The sequence below is a fragment of the Epinephelus lanceolatus genome, chromosome 9 (assembly GCF_041903045.1).
Source record: "Epinephelus lanceolatus isolate andai-2023 chromosome 9, ASM4190304v1, whole genome shotgun sequence".
Lineage (NCBI taxonomy): Eukaryota > Metazoa > Chordata > Actinopteri > Perciformes > Serranidae > Epinephelus > Epinephelus lanceolatus.
This window is the reverse complement of record NC_135742.1, coordinates 39,891,215-39,907,670: the sequence shown is the minus strand read 5'-3', so window position 1 is coordinate 39,907,670 and position 16,456 is coordinate 39,891,215. Positions and strand designations below refer to the sequence as shown.

At 40.2% G+C, this 16,456-nt stretch overlaps 1 protein-coding gene across 1 annotated transcript in view; it reads right to left on the bottom strand.

The window, feature by feature from the left end:
• noxa1 (NADPH oxidase activator 1) overlaps positions 1–14,510 on the bottom strand; it is a 29,793-nt gene extending 15,283 nt beyond the window's left edge. The window contains exons 1-11 of the mRNA XM_033618746.2: positions 14,358–14,510; positions 13,358–13,532; positions 13,145–13,227; positions 10,791–10,899; positions 7,959–8,096; positions 4,651–4,758; positions 4,487–4,546; positions 4,361–4,398; positions 4,116–4,254; positions 1,647–1,715; positions 1,182–1,266 (exon numbers count right to left, since the gene is read on the bottom strand). Of these exons, the coding sequence (XP_033474637.1) occupies positions 1,182–1,266; positions 1,647–1,715; positions 4,116–4,254; positions 4,361–4,398; positions 4,487–4,546; positions 4,651–4,758; positions 7,959–8,096; positions 10,791–10,899; positions 13,145–13,227; positions 13,358–13,531 (1,003 nt within the window). The 5' untranslated portion in view covers position 13,532; positions 14,358–14,510. The remainder of the gene's footprint in view (positions 1–1,181; positions 1,267–1,646; positions 1,716–4,115; positions 4,255–4,360; positions 4,399–4,486; positions 4,547–4,650; positions 4,759–7,958; positions 8,097–10,790; positions 10,900–13,144; positions 13,228–13,357; positions 13,533–14,357) is intronic.
• Positions 14,511–16,456: the final 1,946 nt, after the last annotated feature.

Below are 16,456 nucleotides of genomic sequence, written 5' to 3'. Positions count from 1 at the left end.
AGTCCAAGTGGACGTTTGTGCCAAATGTAAGGAGACTCCCTCAACGCCTTCTTGACAATATGAGAATTAGTCAGACGCATGGTCGCAGTGACCTTGGTATTTGACCACCAAATTCTAACTGGTTCATTGTCAAGCCCATGACGTTTGAGTCAAAATTTAAGAAATTCCCTCAAGGTGTTCTTGGGATTAGTGTCCATGAGAATGCAGTGGATGGGGTCACAGTGACCTTGATCTTTGACCACCAAATTATAATCACTTCAATCAAAGTGGATGTTTGTACCAGATTTAAAGAAATTAGGTATTCTTGAGATATTGCATTCACAAGAACGAGACAGCTTCAAGGGCACATTGACCTCAACTTTTGACTACCAAAATGTTATCAGCTCATCATTGAGTCCAAATGAACATTTGTGCCAAATTCGGAAAAATTCCCACAAGGTGTTCTTGAGATATCGCATTTACAAGAATGAGACAGACAAGGTCACAGTGATCTTGACCTTTGACCACCAAAATGTAATCAGTTAATTGCTGAGTTCAGATGAACGTTTGTGCCAAATTTGAAAAGTTTTTGAAATATTGTGTTCACAAGAATGGGAGGATGGACAGACAGAAGGACAACCCGCACAACACCTACTTTACAACCATTGACCCAAAGAGTCTTTAAGTCAGTGTACAGCAGGTTAGCTGAACGGTCCCATGTGAGCAAACAAATCAGCACAAATGGGGAATAAAGTTTGTAAAGTCAAACAATATGTTAGTTTTAACCAAACTCTGTTGCTGTCTCATATCTTTATCTCTGATCTTTGTTTCTGTTTTAGTTGTAATTACACAACTACATGATGAGCTTTTTCCAGGAAGTGTCCAAAGAAATTTGCGACCCATAAAATAAAGCTAGCAAATGCAATGACAGTCTGTCCAGTAGTTGTCAAAATGTCAGACAGAAACGAAGTATCAGCACTAAAAAATCATAACCAACTATCTAGTAAAGATGAAGCCACAGTGCCAGGGAGTACACATGCATAAAAAATATTGCCCTGTCCCTGGAATGATGTGCTGTAATAGAGAAGTGCTTACTGGAGCAGATCAGAGGAAAGAAGGTCAAGAGTTCTTCTTCTTTTGAGGCAGGAGGATTTTAGAGAAAGTAAAGTAGGAGTGTGATTAATTTTTTCTTTTTTTCTTACCTCGAGGAGGAGCAGGGCTGGGCTGGGCCTTTGGCCGAGTGGGTGGCTTGAGTCCCGGTGGGAGAGGTATCCCACTGGGAACTCTCTGTGGAAGAAGATGAGACAAGAAGGTCAGTGAAACAGCATTTTGTTTTTCTAATGGTGAAAAAAACCTGTAGTATTATCTCCCAGCAGGAAACTTATCTTTTGTTGAAAGGAGTACAGTAATATGGTAACTGTTCCAGCTCAGTGGCTTAACTTTAGCAGGCATTTTAAAAACCTTTTCATGTGTTTTTCCTGACACAGCAGTTTTGCTGGCTGGTCTCGGGGGGTGCAGCAGAGATAAAGCTCTGCTCAGTATGAGTCTAATTTTGTCTCTGAAGTGCCACCATTAAAGCTCTAAGCTGACACCCAGTGTGTGTTTCCTCTCAAGATGACCCTGAAATATAATGGCCAACATTATAACACTACATTACAATACATTACATTCTCCTTTTTGCCTTTGGACGTCTTGACATCTGCAGGCTCAAGCAGGGACACTGGCAGAAGTCCTCTCTGAAAAGTAAAGGATTGAACATCAGACAGTGAAATATAAAAGACAAAACAACCAGCTTTGTCACCAGCCAACAGGGTCTCAGTATTGTGTCGTCTGTGTTTTTTTGGGGGGGCCAGCAGAAACAAGTTGTGAACACAACATTCATATACCATTGCCTTAAAGGTTGATATGTCAAATTTGTTAGCAAAACATTCATTCGTTTGGAGTCACCTGGACCACCTGGGAAATGTAAAGGTTTAGACACAACAAACTGGCATCAAAAAAAAAGTGGTGACGTAAGCCAACTGTTGTGTCACCTCATGTCGCCTGTGTCTTGGCCAAAAATTTGCATTTGAACACACCGCAGAGACTACGGCTAAAAACAAACTGGCACATACAGTCTGCACCCACATAAGGGGAAATAACTCTCCATAGCAGCAGGTAGTCTGTATTTATCATTCAGAAAGGAAAACCAGAAGACTGACAAGATGGATTCAAGATGCTGATGAGCCAGTTAGCACATTAAAAACACAACTTAATGTTCAAAGAACATCAAAGTTTACTCTGCACTAGTGAACAATAACAGACAATTACGAAACCATTTCTGCTAAAGAGCCCAAAGGCTAAAAGAAAAACCTTACCTAATATAACAAGTTATTTTGATCGCACACCCTCTTGATTTTACTTTCCTTGCTTCCATTCTCATGCACTGAGCTGAACTGCCAATCAGAGTGATTTCTCTCAACAGGGCTCAACCAGCTCAGACATTGATTGCATTCGTTAAATTGTCAAAACAGATGACTCAAGGAACGAACGCTCTTCAAAGTCCTGATGTTGACTGAAAGTCGACCATTGGCTTAGTGTGTCAGGGTCCTTAGTTCAATATTCACTCTGTTCATACTCTGGTTTGGTCTCTACCAACTCCTGAGGGAAGTGTCTGACTCTGTGGCTACTAAATGCTTCACTATTCGGTGTTGAGCAGGTAGGGGTATAACACAAAGCTGCTATCTGTATCAGTTTATGTACCAATTAATGGTACTGATTTCTAAATCAGCATTATCTATGCAAATCTAGGTAATGTATACACATCCGGGTACACCCTTAGCATAAAATGTATATTAAATATGACCTAATAATTCAATTGTTTATTAAAATTAAGTAATTACAAATGAAAAAAAATCTTGTTTTTTCTTTTTGTTTTTTGGTAGTCAGTCAAAATTTTCTTTTGGAGGTGATTTGGTGATTTGATCTTTTTGTTAAATGCAGAACTCACAGAGAATCTGCAAGTTTCACTAATGCATTCATACATTCTTTTTTGGAGAGGGGGCAACTTCAAACACATCATTTCACATAAAATATAATCTAGCAACTGAACAACTGTGGACTCATGTAGCTAGATCAGCACATAAGAAAGAAAACTTCATTTTAAAATGAATTTAAAGCTTTAAAAACATCATTACAAATTACCACCAACTCTGCAGACCCCTCCACCAAACAGCAGACAGGCACTGATAGCAGCGAGCTAGTGAACATAGAGGAGCATTAAGCAGCTAAAGATACAGTTATTGCCCCCAAGATTTGGTGGAGACCAAAGCAGGGCTAAAAGAAGAGTTAATATTGGACTCACATTCAACAAGTGGACACAAACTTGACTCTAAACAAATGCTAATGTTGCTCCATGTCTGCTGGATCTGTACAGTACCCAATATAGGCAACTGTTTGCTACCATGTTCATTTTATAAGGTCATAAGATGTAAATGTGTTTTCAGCCAATGAACAGCGTCAGGCTTTGATGCCAATTTGACATTATGACATTCGGGTCTGTCATGTCATGCCATTGGGCCTAAAAAGACTTTTTCTCATAGACTACATTGTGAAAGCGACATCTGTAAATCAGTGGATACATTTTTTCAGTGCCACAATTCCCACAAAATGACTCATTTCACAACCAGGATTTGATGCATTAGGTCCAATAACAACTCAAAAGTCATGAAGAGCCGTATGATTAAATCATTTTATCCCCATCCAAGATAGCAGGGGGCTGAACCACACATTAGGTTGACTGGCAAAAGTCTCTAGAGCACTTGCTCTATGAGCCCGCAGTTTGGAAAATTTGGGTAATTTTATGCCTGAGACTTTAAACTTTTTTGGCTTCGTGCACCACTGAGCAACTTTCACAGGAATTAACAGGGCCCTGCATCCAATGCTGTGTCGAGTTCTCTTTATACATCAATGTTTTCCGCTTGTTCTGCTGTACCAAAAAAATAATTTAATGCAGCTTCAAAACTCCTGATCTTATATATAATCTCCAGAAGAGAAACTATGATTTTTTCTCAAGACATACAAAAAAACAAATACAACTCTTAAATCAGTCTATAAGATTTGTACCTTGGGTGATTATAGATTCTCTATCTCCTCACCTGTCCATCATATATGACAGTTACCATCCCATCCCTGTCCTCATCGCCAAATAAGAACACCATTGCCCCACCTGGCACAGTCAGCTGTCCCTCGCCTCGAGCCATGTATGGGGTCCGCATGCGCATGTATCGAGACTCCCTTACAGGTGGTGAAAAGACAAAATCAGTCATACATCTACAAAATGTTTACTGTAATGTGTTGTTCACATGGTTAATAGTATTCCTGTGTGCCTGGTAATACTCACTGAGCTCCATCCATCTTGGGCTCATAGAAACCAGGTTTCTGTGGTGAAGAGAGTGATGTTAGCAAAGTAAGCAAATGGGATTACTGACAGTATATTTAATCATACTGACACTGTGGTTGTTCTTACTTGCATCCTCAGAGGTTCAAAGCCTCCAAAATCATCATTGGGAATCATGGAGGAAATCACCTGCAAGCAGAGCATCTTAATTTTACTATTGTTCTGCAACATTTTGGTATTTGAGCATCTTACCATACACTTATGACACAGCATTCCCCATGAGGACACTCTACCTTTGCTTTGCCCAGGAAGTCTCTTTGCTTCAGCTGCTCCACATCTTGTTTACTGGGACGAAACACCACGTTCTCGGGCACCTGGAGAGGGGCCAGGACCTCTCCCCTCTGTTGTTCAAGAGATATAAAGATGATGATTATGCGCACATATAAACTGTTTGAACTGTTTCACAAGTGGTTTTAATTTTTAGAGTTATAAGATCATTATTTTTAGTAGAGAATTTTAAGAATTCATTCATTCACTCATTTTCTGTAACTGTTTATCCTGTTGGGGGTCATGGGGCGGCCAGAGCGTCTCCCAGCTGACATTGGGCGAGAGGCGGGTTACACCCTGAACAAGTCGCTAGACTATCACAGACCTGACACATAGAGACAGACACCCATTCACACTCACATTCACACCTACAGCCGATGTAGAGCCTAACCCTAACCCTAACTCTAACCTGCATGTTATTGGACTGTGGGAGGAAGCCGGAGTACCTGGAGAAAACCCATGCTGACATACGGAGAGCATGCAGACTCCACACAGAAGGGCTCTCTCACCCTGGGTTTGAGCCCATCATCCCAGTTTCAAACCAGGAACCCTCTTGCTGTGAGGCAACAATTTGAAACACTGCACCTCCGTGTCGCCTGAATTTTAAAAATATTTAGAAAAAAGCCACAAGAGGAGCAATACATTTCATTTTCAGCTAGGGACTTTTAGAGTCAGCTCTGACCTAAATGATCTGTACTGCTTTGTGAGACAGTTGTTTAACAGTTTTATCAGTGTAACTATTACCTTAGCCTTTGCCATGAAGATCTACAAAATACTGACCTTAAGTTATCACTTAAAGACACAATGAAATGGCTCCTCTACTTCCTATGATGCAATTATATTGAAACAGGTTACTGGAGTGGGTGTTAGGGCAGTGAGATATCATTCTATGGTTGGTAGAAAGGCTAAAGCGAGACCAGTTTTATCTCCTTTAAATCTGGCTGGGGGAAAGTGAAACAGCAGTGCCCCTCATTCATTATCACCAACCCCCACTGCACCAATGGAGCAGGTCAGACTGTAGTGGTCAGGACATTCCACATGAGAGCTGGGCTCTCAGTGAAACCTCCCTAAATAAATAAAAGTCAGAAAAAAGCCATCTCACAAGAAGAAAGCTGATTGTTCTGATAGAGATGGCAGAAGAATAGGACTTCTTTAAACAGTGTTTCTCAAATGGGTGTATATGGGTACCCCTAGCAGTACTTTGGAGAACTGCAAAAAACGCAGTCACAGTCATGTTTATGTTTGTTCACTGTGCGTTTCTACCAAAAATGTTTTACACTGGACAGGTGGTACTCCAGCCCGCTCTCACTCCCAACTCATCAAATACTATCACTTTGTCAGTGATCTCGGCATAAGATACCTACGCAACAACTGAACTTCTCAAATTCCACTGTTTTGTCAGTGGATGTCCTCGGAAATAATGACACCTACAGGCACCTGGTGTTATGAAACACACTGGTCGGTGGCACTATAGTATAAAGAGCAAGAAAGTGCCTATAGGGCAGGTGGGAGGGGAGGTGGATGGGTCAAACAAACTCTGCTCTTCGCTTCCTGTGTGAAACCAAATATCAACAAAGAGTGCTAGTATAGTATGCAAAGCATGCTACAGTAATGACATACGTATGTGACGTTAGTTGGTAAGAACCGTACTTATTTTATGCCAAGCCATGATGTTTTGTTGTCTAAGTGTAAAGAAATAAACTTAAAAAGGAAGTGTCTTTTAAGTAGTTTTTTTTCTCTTTTTTTATAAAAGGCTGTATGCATGTAACGGGCAGAAACTGTACTTTTCCTGTGAAAATGGAAGTGTATTTTGAAAGGACACAATGCATGTAACAGGTGTCAATTGAGAAGCTGTCTGTGAACGTCCAAAACTGAGACAGAAGGGTACCTAGCATGTCATATTTTCAGTGAGTGTATATTTTTACTGCATTTAGGTCCACTAACAAAGTGGTGCTATTTGACGAATTGGGATGAGAATGCGTTGGTTACTCAGCTGAAAAAAATATTTCAAAGGGGTACACATCAATCAAGAATGTTTGACAACCACTGCTTTAAGAGCATGCTTAAAGAGAGTGCCTAATTTTCCTCTGACCCATAGTGCAATTTATTAGTCTAGATTGTTTTGGTGTGAGCTGCAGCGTGTTGGAGGTATCAGCTGTAGAGATGTCTACCCTCTCTTCTAACTATATACCTGTCAACCATATCTCTGCACAGGAAGAAGCATGCATGTAGTCATGGATGAGAGACCCATGCTCGTGACAGCGATGTAAACATTAATGGCACCCCCCCTTGGCTGAGCTATTTTCTCTCACCAAAGTACACATGCCGACCATATCACTGCATGCATCTACTGCAAGCTCACCTAGCACCACTGAGCTAGCTTATGTTACAGCTCAGCCGGGGAGATTGCCATGAGTGGTGTTCATACCAAACGCGATGCGAATTTTTGCATTGCGTTACTCACGCAAGTTTAAACACTAGAATATTTTATGTTAACTCACTTCATACTTGTGAATACCTCAAGTCGTATAAGTCTGAAAACACCTAATCGATGAATGAATGGTAGGTCCTTGGCTTTATACTCAGGAAATGAATGCTTGGCTATCATGGTGTGAATTGGTCGCTGAAGTTCAGATTTTTCAACCTCGCACCACTTAATTTGCATGTACCAACTGTACCTGTAAGGACACTCGGCATGTGGAGAGGTGGAGTCTTGCCAACAACCCTGCAATAAATGGATGACCCACTCCACTAAGCCACCAGCCAATACAGGATATAGTTTGGCCAGTTCCAGATGAAATTAAAGTTTGGCAGCAGTGATCCTGGCTCAACAGACATTGATTTAACAGTTTCATAATTTTGCCCTTCCTAATATTTACCTTTGTAGTTCAATAAGTGTATCATACATCATACATACCTGCTGCAGCATTTACCACCTGCACTTAAGATAAATGGGTTTCACTGCTCTCACCTCTAGGTGCCTGGTGAGTGGCACACAAGCATGGCCAAATGGAGCACAGCCAATTATTCACTGTTCACAGGAAGTTCAAGTTTCCATTTCATTGTGTCTTTAAAGCACAGTGAGGGTGGGCACAACTTTGGAGAATCATTCTCATCTTTCTATCCTTGTTAGGACAACAAGTATGGCAATGGCAGAAATGCAAACAACAAACATGCTTATGTTAAACAATGCAGGGGCAGTTGACTTTGGAAATTTATCACCAAAGTCTGTGTCATGATCTCTGCAGTCTGTTGTGAAAGTTGGGACACTCACCAGGACACTGTCCATAGCTGCTTCTAATTGTCCCCCTCGCCCTCCTCCTCCTCTCTCCTGGGAGGCTGACAGCAGGACCTCCCTGGCCCGCTCCCACTGGCCCATCCGACAGTACACAGCTGCTGCATTATATAATACCTAGGGGACACATCACAATTTCAGAACCATAGCATAAATATTCATGTTATCTTTGCTGATATCTTTGCATCATTTAACACAACAAACTGTGCAGGGGCCAGTAGCAATGATTCAATGATAACAAACGTTTCTGTCTTTCCAAACTCTCTGGATTTGGTACAAACCTTCCCCACGCACTGAAGCTTTAAGACACTAGAGGACGGAACTACAAAGGCTAAAAAGCAGCATCATTATTCAAGTATTCACCAAGGTGACATGTCTGTGCATGAGATACTTCTGTTGGGTCTGTGATTTAAATAGCCAGAGACCAGTGCCAATTTCACAAGTTTTTCCACCTTGAAGAATAACATAGAGAAATGTAGCACAGTGCATTATTTATCCTTTTTATTGTGTCAAGGAAATTGTCAAACTTTGGTGTCTGGATTCTTTATGTATATATTTACTAAGTGCTCCGGTTCAGTTTGTTCAGTCGTTAACTGTCATTCCTCTTCTGTGGAATTGCTCTCCTGTGATGGCAGCGAAACAATAGCTGCTCTGTCACTGATGGAGACATGCCAACAACTGAGAGTCTGTCACTCTACTGAGGAAGAATGTGTCTCAGCTACAGAGCTCTTAACTGATCATTCAAATAATAATGACTGAACGCCAATATCTGATATGTTCCAAAATATACGTGGTTTGTGTAAATTTAGGGTATTTGAACATTATGAGCCATGAATATTTAACCCTCTGAGACCCACAATAGACCACTTTTTTTTGTTTTTAGAGGGAACAGAGGGATCTTTAGTGGGAGATAGAAGGAAAACACTAAATGCCCCATTGAAGTGGTATATCATCTGAAAGCAGGGAACTTGGAGATTAATTTGAGATGCAGCTCAGCACTGTGTGTCAAGTTTTTGCGTGTCATGAATCTATAACAAGCATTGTGTTTGGTTTGATGTCTATTTAAACTTTAAAAGTTTGTACAGGGGCTTAGAGCATATAGTATAGAGTATATGACGACCATTCTAACATCCTAAGTGATACCATTTTTATAGTACAATAGAATAGAATAGAATGTCCACCATAGGTGGACATTTGTCTTCACCTCACCAAACAGAAAAGACAACATTGTAAAAAGCAGACAAATAGTGAGTTAGTCAGTCACACAAGCATTTAACACCTAATCACGTTAAATCAGCTTATTGTCCAACTGTGGTTTAACACTCATCATTCGCTTTATTGAGTTAATGATACTAATGGCACTTGGGATGAAGGACTTCTTAAATACATTTTTAGTTTCCAGACAGACCCTCTGTAGCGCCTCCCAGAGCTCAGGTTCTCAAACTGGCTAAAGAGAGGGTGGGAGCTATCTGCCAAGGCACTCCTCCCTTTCTTCCTTGTCCTTTCTGTAAAGAGTTGGGTCAAGGGCTTTTGTGGCTTGCCAACTATTTTACTTGTCATTGTCACAATCCTAGCGAGTTCATTCTTGGATGTACATGATGTTACACAGATTGTGTGCTAAATTTTCCATTTTTTTACCACTGGAGAATTGAGAAAATTTGTCAAAAATCCCTCCAAAACCAGATGAATACACCAAGACCTTTAGGAACATAATAGAAAAAACATGCTGTGATTTGGTATCAAAAGCTTTTGACATTTGGAGATTTCTGTAAGAACTGGATTTTTTGGCGATCGGATAGAGAGCACTTCTGCTCTGGAAACTGCTCAGGAACCCCTTTATTGTCAATATACCTTTGAGAGTCATCCATCCTCTGAATGCCCAAGGTCTCTAGTTTGAAGCTGTAAACTTTCAACAATGTTATATGCAATAGAAAATGTGCAACTACTGCTTTCATGGCACTGTCCCTGCTGGAAAGGCAGCAACTGGTCACTACAAAACATCAATATTTGGTACCCAAACAGGCCAAGTCAGCCTATATACTATGCATAGATAGTATGTCACTTTAGATACTATGAAACATGCATTGCTATAACATTTCCTTGTATGTAACATTTTCTTCTGAAAACTTGGCTGCCATTTACCACCAATCACATGAACCTTTATTCAATCTACAAACCATTGTTTTACCTTTGTGCCCCATCATTATAATCATCATTACCATCATCATGCATGATAGTGTGGATTCCCATCAGAATGTTGCTCCAGATTCAATTGAGTTCATCGGATTTCCTTGACAACCAGTGGAGCTGTCATGTAGTTTATATAAACTTTGGGCTATCATTTCCATCGTATCGCAGATAGATGATGCTGAGTGTGTCTGATAATGTGATATGATTTCTCACACTGATAGTCACATTAGCCTGGTTGTAAGCACATTAGCTGGACTAAGCCATAGTTTAGCTGCTACTGAGCACAGGTGCATTATCTGTGGGAAGCTTGAGCATGTCTTATCTGTACTGTGAGAAATATGTGAAGTTGTGTAACCTCTTCTTCAGCCTCCATCAATGAGGCTTTGTTAGCTTCCAGGTGTATGCGACGTTTGAACTGCACAATGGAAGTGATGACAAAGCACAGTTTGTTCCGTTTTCATTCCTCAGCACAGACAGAACTCATGGGATTGGATTTTCTTTTTATTTCATTGTATTGTGTCAGAGGAAACATGCTGGAGGCTGACGCTTCCCTGTGTGAATGCAGGTGTATAGCACAGTATATGTGCACAGTATATGTGTGTGTGAGGCTGAATGTCTGACCTGCCAGCTGTAGAGTTTGAATCGCAGTCCCAGCTGTCTGTAGTCAATGACCATGTTTCCTCTCATATGCTTCTGTGCCCAGATACAGTCTGACAGAGCCTCTTCCAGCCTGGAGAGACAAGCGACGCACAAACAGGCAAACAGACAAACTCAGAGTTGGACAGGAAGGGATTAAAAAAACAGCACATTTTCAAAAATAAACAAGAAAAGCTTTCTACAAAAAACGTACTTTGTGGGGTGTTAGGGGTCAGACTTTTTGTTCGTCATGCAGTCTATGCTGGTTGCCTGGCAACCTCAAAGTGATGAAAACTCTCCAGAAAGTGAGAGTGCCCAGCCAAAACAACATTCCAGCACATAATCACAGATAAAACCACAATGTGACATTTATTTACACTTTGTTTTTTATGGATCAAACAAATGAGATATTAATATAGACTGTATAAAGTAATAGTCATAGCCACCATGATGTCCCCTATTGGTTTGTGGACTCCTGTTTTAGACATAGATGTATTCAAAAAATGGATAGGACGTTGAATGGTGGGCCCCGTTCATTCCTTGAAAAGTTGCTCAGTGACGCATGAAGCCAAAAGTTCAACTTCCTGACTATAAAATGACCCGGATTTAAGGTCAGATCAGCTAGGTTCTGGTTTAGCCCTACGCAAACTTGAATGGGGAAAAAATGATTAAATCTCTTCTAGACTTTTGAATGGATCAAATCCTAGTTGGAAAACAATTCATTTTGTGGGGGTTGTGACACTCAATATAAATTTATCCACTGATTTACAGATGTCTCTTTTACAATGTAAGTCATTTTGGCTGGTGCCATCTTGGATTTTTGGAGCTCGAAGTGACTACATTTGGATGAGAGGATGGAGTCAACCCCAACCCCTTGGTTATCATGGTGCATTTACAGCTATGGTTAACAGTGATAATGCTAATGCTAATTTTCACTAGCAAAAAAAACAAAACAAAACAGGCTTATTAGTAAAGCAAAATGTACTTACTGGAAAAACTGAATGTTTGACTCTTTAGTTTTTTTGTACCAGACTGTAAACATGTTTTTTTCTGCTGTTAAGTTGGGCATTTTAAAATGGGGGTCTATGGGGACTGACTTGCTCTTGGAGCCAGCCTCAAGTGGTCGTCAGAGGAACTACAGTTTTTGGCACTTAAATTGGCTTCATTTTTCAGGCCCAGAGGTTGCTGCTTAGATATTAGGCCTACGTGTTAATTAGGGAGCTTTGGAGTTGCTGTTGGGCAGAAAATGTCGTCTTTGGACAGAACATGTTTCCAGTCGTTATGCCAAGTTAAGCTAACCAACTGCTGGCTCTCACATTTACAGTGCAGATATGAGATCACTCATCTTACTCTCACCAAGAAGTCAAATAAGCCTATTTCCTAAAATTTCAAACCATTTGTCAATACCTCGATGGTCTAACTACAAAGTCCAACCAATCAAGTCATCAGTACATTACCAACAACCCCTCCTGTCTGCCGTCTTATCAAATCAAACTGTAACTGACAGCCTGATCCATCACTTCCCTGTTTTAAGAGGAATTACTAACACATTCTCACTCCAACCTCGTCACATTTCAACATTTGGTCATGGACTTTCCACCTCGAGATATGGCATGCAAGGTACCCTGGGTGCGTTGGTTGTTGATGTTCTGGGACGCCGTGTCAATTTAAGCCTGTTACATGCATTGTCTGTTTGTACCGCACTATGTCAGTAAAACACTGAGAATTGACATTTTTTTCCTTCAGCAACAAACACATGTGGTTACGTATTGCTGACACATGCACGTGGTTGGGTTTAGGACAAAAAAATAGGGTTTGGCTTTACAGTCACACGGGAGGCAAATGCCAGTCTCTTGAGTGAAAGTCGGTGGTTGCAGGACCCATCCACCAACCCTCCTGTCTGCCTTTCTCGGACTGTCCCGCTGCATTTCCCCCTGATGCCACCAGTCGCCATTAAACATAAACAGCGACCGGCTGCACATCATTCTGAAATGAAAGATTGGCTTTTTTATTTGTGTCCAAAGCTGTAAGTCACTGACCAAGCGCTGGTTTTCGATGACTTGGGTGTGAGACTGAGTTGGAATTACATCACAATAAGGAGGCAACAATATAATTTCATGTGACCACAACGATGCACCTTTTAGTAAACAGCAGTTACAATGGCAGGATGATAGCAGACTGATTTCCCTTTATATTCCAAGCTCCTCTTGAGTAAGTTGATCAGCATTATGTGTGACATTCTAAAACAAGGTGTCACAGTGGTTTCAAAAGTTACTTAGTCTGTCTTTAATGCAGTATAGACTGAAAGTCAGTATTTGGGACAGGGTGCTGTCTCCCACCTGTTGATCTGCATCATCACTGCTGCTCTCTGGAAGAAACCAACAGCAAGACGTTCATCCTTGGCAATTGTGAGGTCTAAGGCCTGGACATCAGAGAGGGGAAAAGGCAAAGCTTTGTCACGGAAGTTATAATAATGTAACAAAATGGAGCATTGACAGAAATTTCAGTGTCTCCCTCCAACAATTATCCAACAATACAGACAACACACAGACCTGCAGGGCCAGGTCCAGCTGTCCCAGGACCAGGTGAGCTGAGGCAGTGTTGAACATAATGCGAGAATTGGGTTCACTGATCTGCTCCAGTTTGGACAGAGCTCCCTCCCAGTCCTTGGCGTCTGCTGCCTGCACCGCCTCGTCCCATAACCGCAGTAGCTCAGTGTAAAGCATTCTGGACATGGAAGAAAATAAAAGCGCAGCATACAGAAAAAACATTTCTCATTATTCATAAATTTTCATGTAATTGCCATAAAACTTCACTTAAAAACCTAGTCCCAGTTAAACGCCCAGTCCCCTCTACTAGCCCAGTGTGTTTACTCATTTTGACAAATAAAGGCCTGTCTCAATCAGGTGCCTGGTCTGGTTGCCAAGCAGTTCTGTTTTTATTTTTAAACAAGTATTATTCATACGAATAAACAAATTAAAGACTGTTCCAGTTATGGACCCATTAAGTTCAGTGCTTTAAGCAAAGAGTAACCTGGGCTACTAATTGAAGTTACAGTAATAATAGATAAGCTGGCAATTGGATAAGGAAATAGAAAGATTTTACACAAATAAAATTACCTTTAAAAATGTAAATTACATATGCTTTGCAAACCTCATTAAATTTTGTGACAGTTGTCGTATTTTTCTATGTAAATGTTGGCTCTTAAGGGCTTTCTTAAGCATAATTGTTTAAAGATTGATCAACATATGCCCAGTGGTTATATATGCAGATTACTGAGTTTGCTGGAAATGTTACTAAATGCGATAGACACCAAATCAGACTGACAGACACATGTGTAGGGAAAACTACATGTTAGATTATAGATACATTGTAACATTACAAACCTACAGAGAAACTGAGCTGATGTTAATCAGTAACGTTCTGCACAATTTTCCTGGAATACTTCCTTGTATCTTCCCAGTGCCTTTCTGCACCTGTTCAGCTCAGTTTATACAAGCTGTGTAGTCTATCAGAGTAACTTAACACATCCTCCACAGTCACACTGCTTACCTTTTGCTCCTGAACAAAAGGCCGGTGAGAGTTCAGTCAGTGTCCAGCTCAGTGCCCGCTGCCCTTCCAGTCCTCACTCTGCAAACAGGGAAATAAGAGTGAGTGAAACAGGCCTCCTCAAGAGTCTCCTCCCTGCTGCTACAAGGAAGTCCTCCATCCATATTCCCTGATAGGACCCACAGAGGCACGCAGGCTCAGGAATTCACCTGTGGGTGAGGCACGTAGACAGGTAGTTAACACATACTAGTTAAACAGGATTTGATTAACCCCGTCTTAACTAATAACCCCCTGGGGATCCATCTCCCATTGGGATCTTGTGTTCAAACTAGTTTAGAACATGGATTTCTTACAGCAGATGCTTTAGTGCAATCACTCACATCATGTCAGGTAACCTCTAAATCACAGAAAAATGTAGCAAACTGACTGACAATGGTATTTTGTAAATACCCCAAATTTCCAGCCCTCTGTTGTCTTGCGTGGTAAAGCTTCTCTAATTCACGACCAAAATAAAGCTTATTGTAAAGCTTTCGTCCTACATGTTATTTGACCCAGATACTATTACAGAAACTCCATGACTGTGAAATCCTGTGTTATCTGTGTCGTAATGAGGTTAAGGTTTCTGAAACAGGTCTAATTATACTGAGTCATTATATCATGTTAACACACTGCAGGAAGCCTTGAGTTACTCTCTTGGGTTTACACCATAGATTTCCTGATTAGTCTATTCAGAGTGACCTTTGACCCCACTTTACAATTTTAGAGATGGAAGTCAACAGAAAAATGACTCAGCGTACCTGAAATCACAGCTCTTCTGACATAGAGTGATAAAGTTGGTTGGGTATACACATGGTTATGATGTAAACAGGAAACAAGGAAATGATTTGCTATTTCCAGTTCACAGCACAGTGGGTCAACCTGCTGCACAGGTTGTGTTGTTAATGTGGAGTACTACAGCCACACTGTGGCCCCGCCCACCACAAAAACTCAAATGCAGTACAGCCTGACAACCATTGGTGGAAATAGTATTCAAATTCTTTACTCAAGTAAACACCTAGTACAACAATATAGATATATTCCTTTGCAAGTGAAAGTCCTGCATTCAAAATGTTAAGTACAGTATCACCGTCAATTCAATGGTCAAATTATAAGAACTGATAATTACGCTATTCAGAAACTGTGCCTTTTAACAAGCTGCTGGGACTTCCATGACTTCCATGTCACAACTACTGTATACTATCATGTAGATAGAAAGTGCCACTACTGTCATTCCCTGGCTTGCATATTTATTTCTTACATATATATGTATGTGTGTGTATAAATATATATATATATATATATATATATATATATATATATATATATATATATATATATATATATATATATATAAAACGATAAGATATATAACGGTATATATATATATATATATATATATATATAGTTCGTGTGATCCTGGTCACATTATTATTACCATCAAGGAACATATCTGTTGCCCGGACATAGAACTGTTGGCTGTTGGACTCAGGCCGTGTTATTTGCCAAAGGAGTTTTCACATTCCATTATTATGACTGTGTACATCCCTCCTCATCCTCATCCATCCTTCAATCATGTCACCATGGCAACGACACTTTGTTTTTTTTTACACTAGTATGTGTGCCACTGCTGTATATATTGTTGCATATATTCTATTGTATTGTATATATTGTTGTACATTTTATATTTCTATATGTTATATATTATACTACAGTCTTTGTTGAATAGGAGCAACTGTAACACTAACAATTTTCCCCCGGGGATCAGTAAAGTATTTCTGATTCTGATTCTGATATATTCTTTTCTTCCAGATGCATCCTTCTATAATTGAAAAAGGCGACATTGTTGTATGTTCATGTATTTGTTTGCCTGTTCTGTTTTATGCTTTTCCCTTGTTTTTGATTTGTGATTGAACTCAGTAAAGACGTTGTTTACAAAAAAGAGAACTCCAAGTGAAGTTATTATTGCCAGTATGATAGTGTAAGATTGTGTTTTATTAGATTCCAGAAATAAAATAGGATTAACAGAAGACTGACAATAGGAAAATATAATTATTGCATTCATT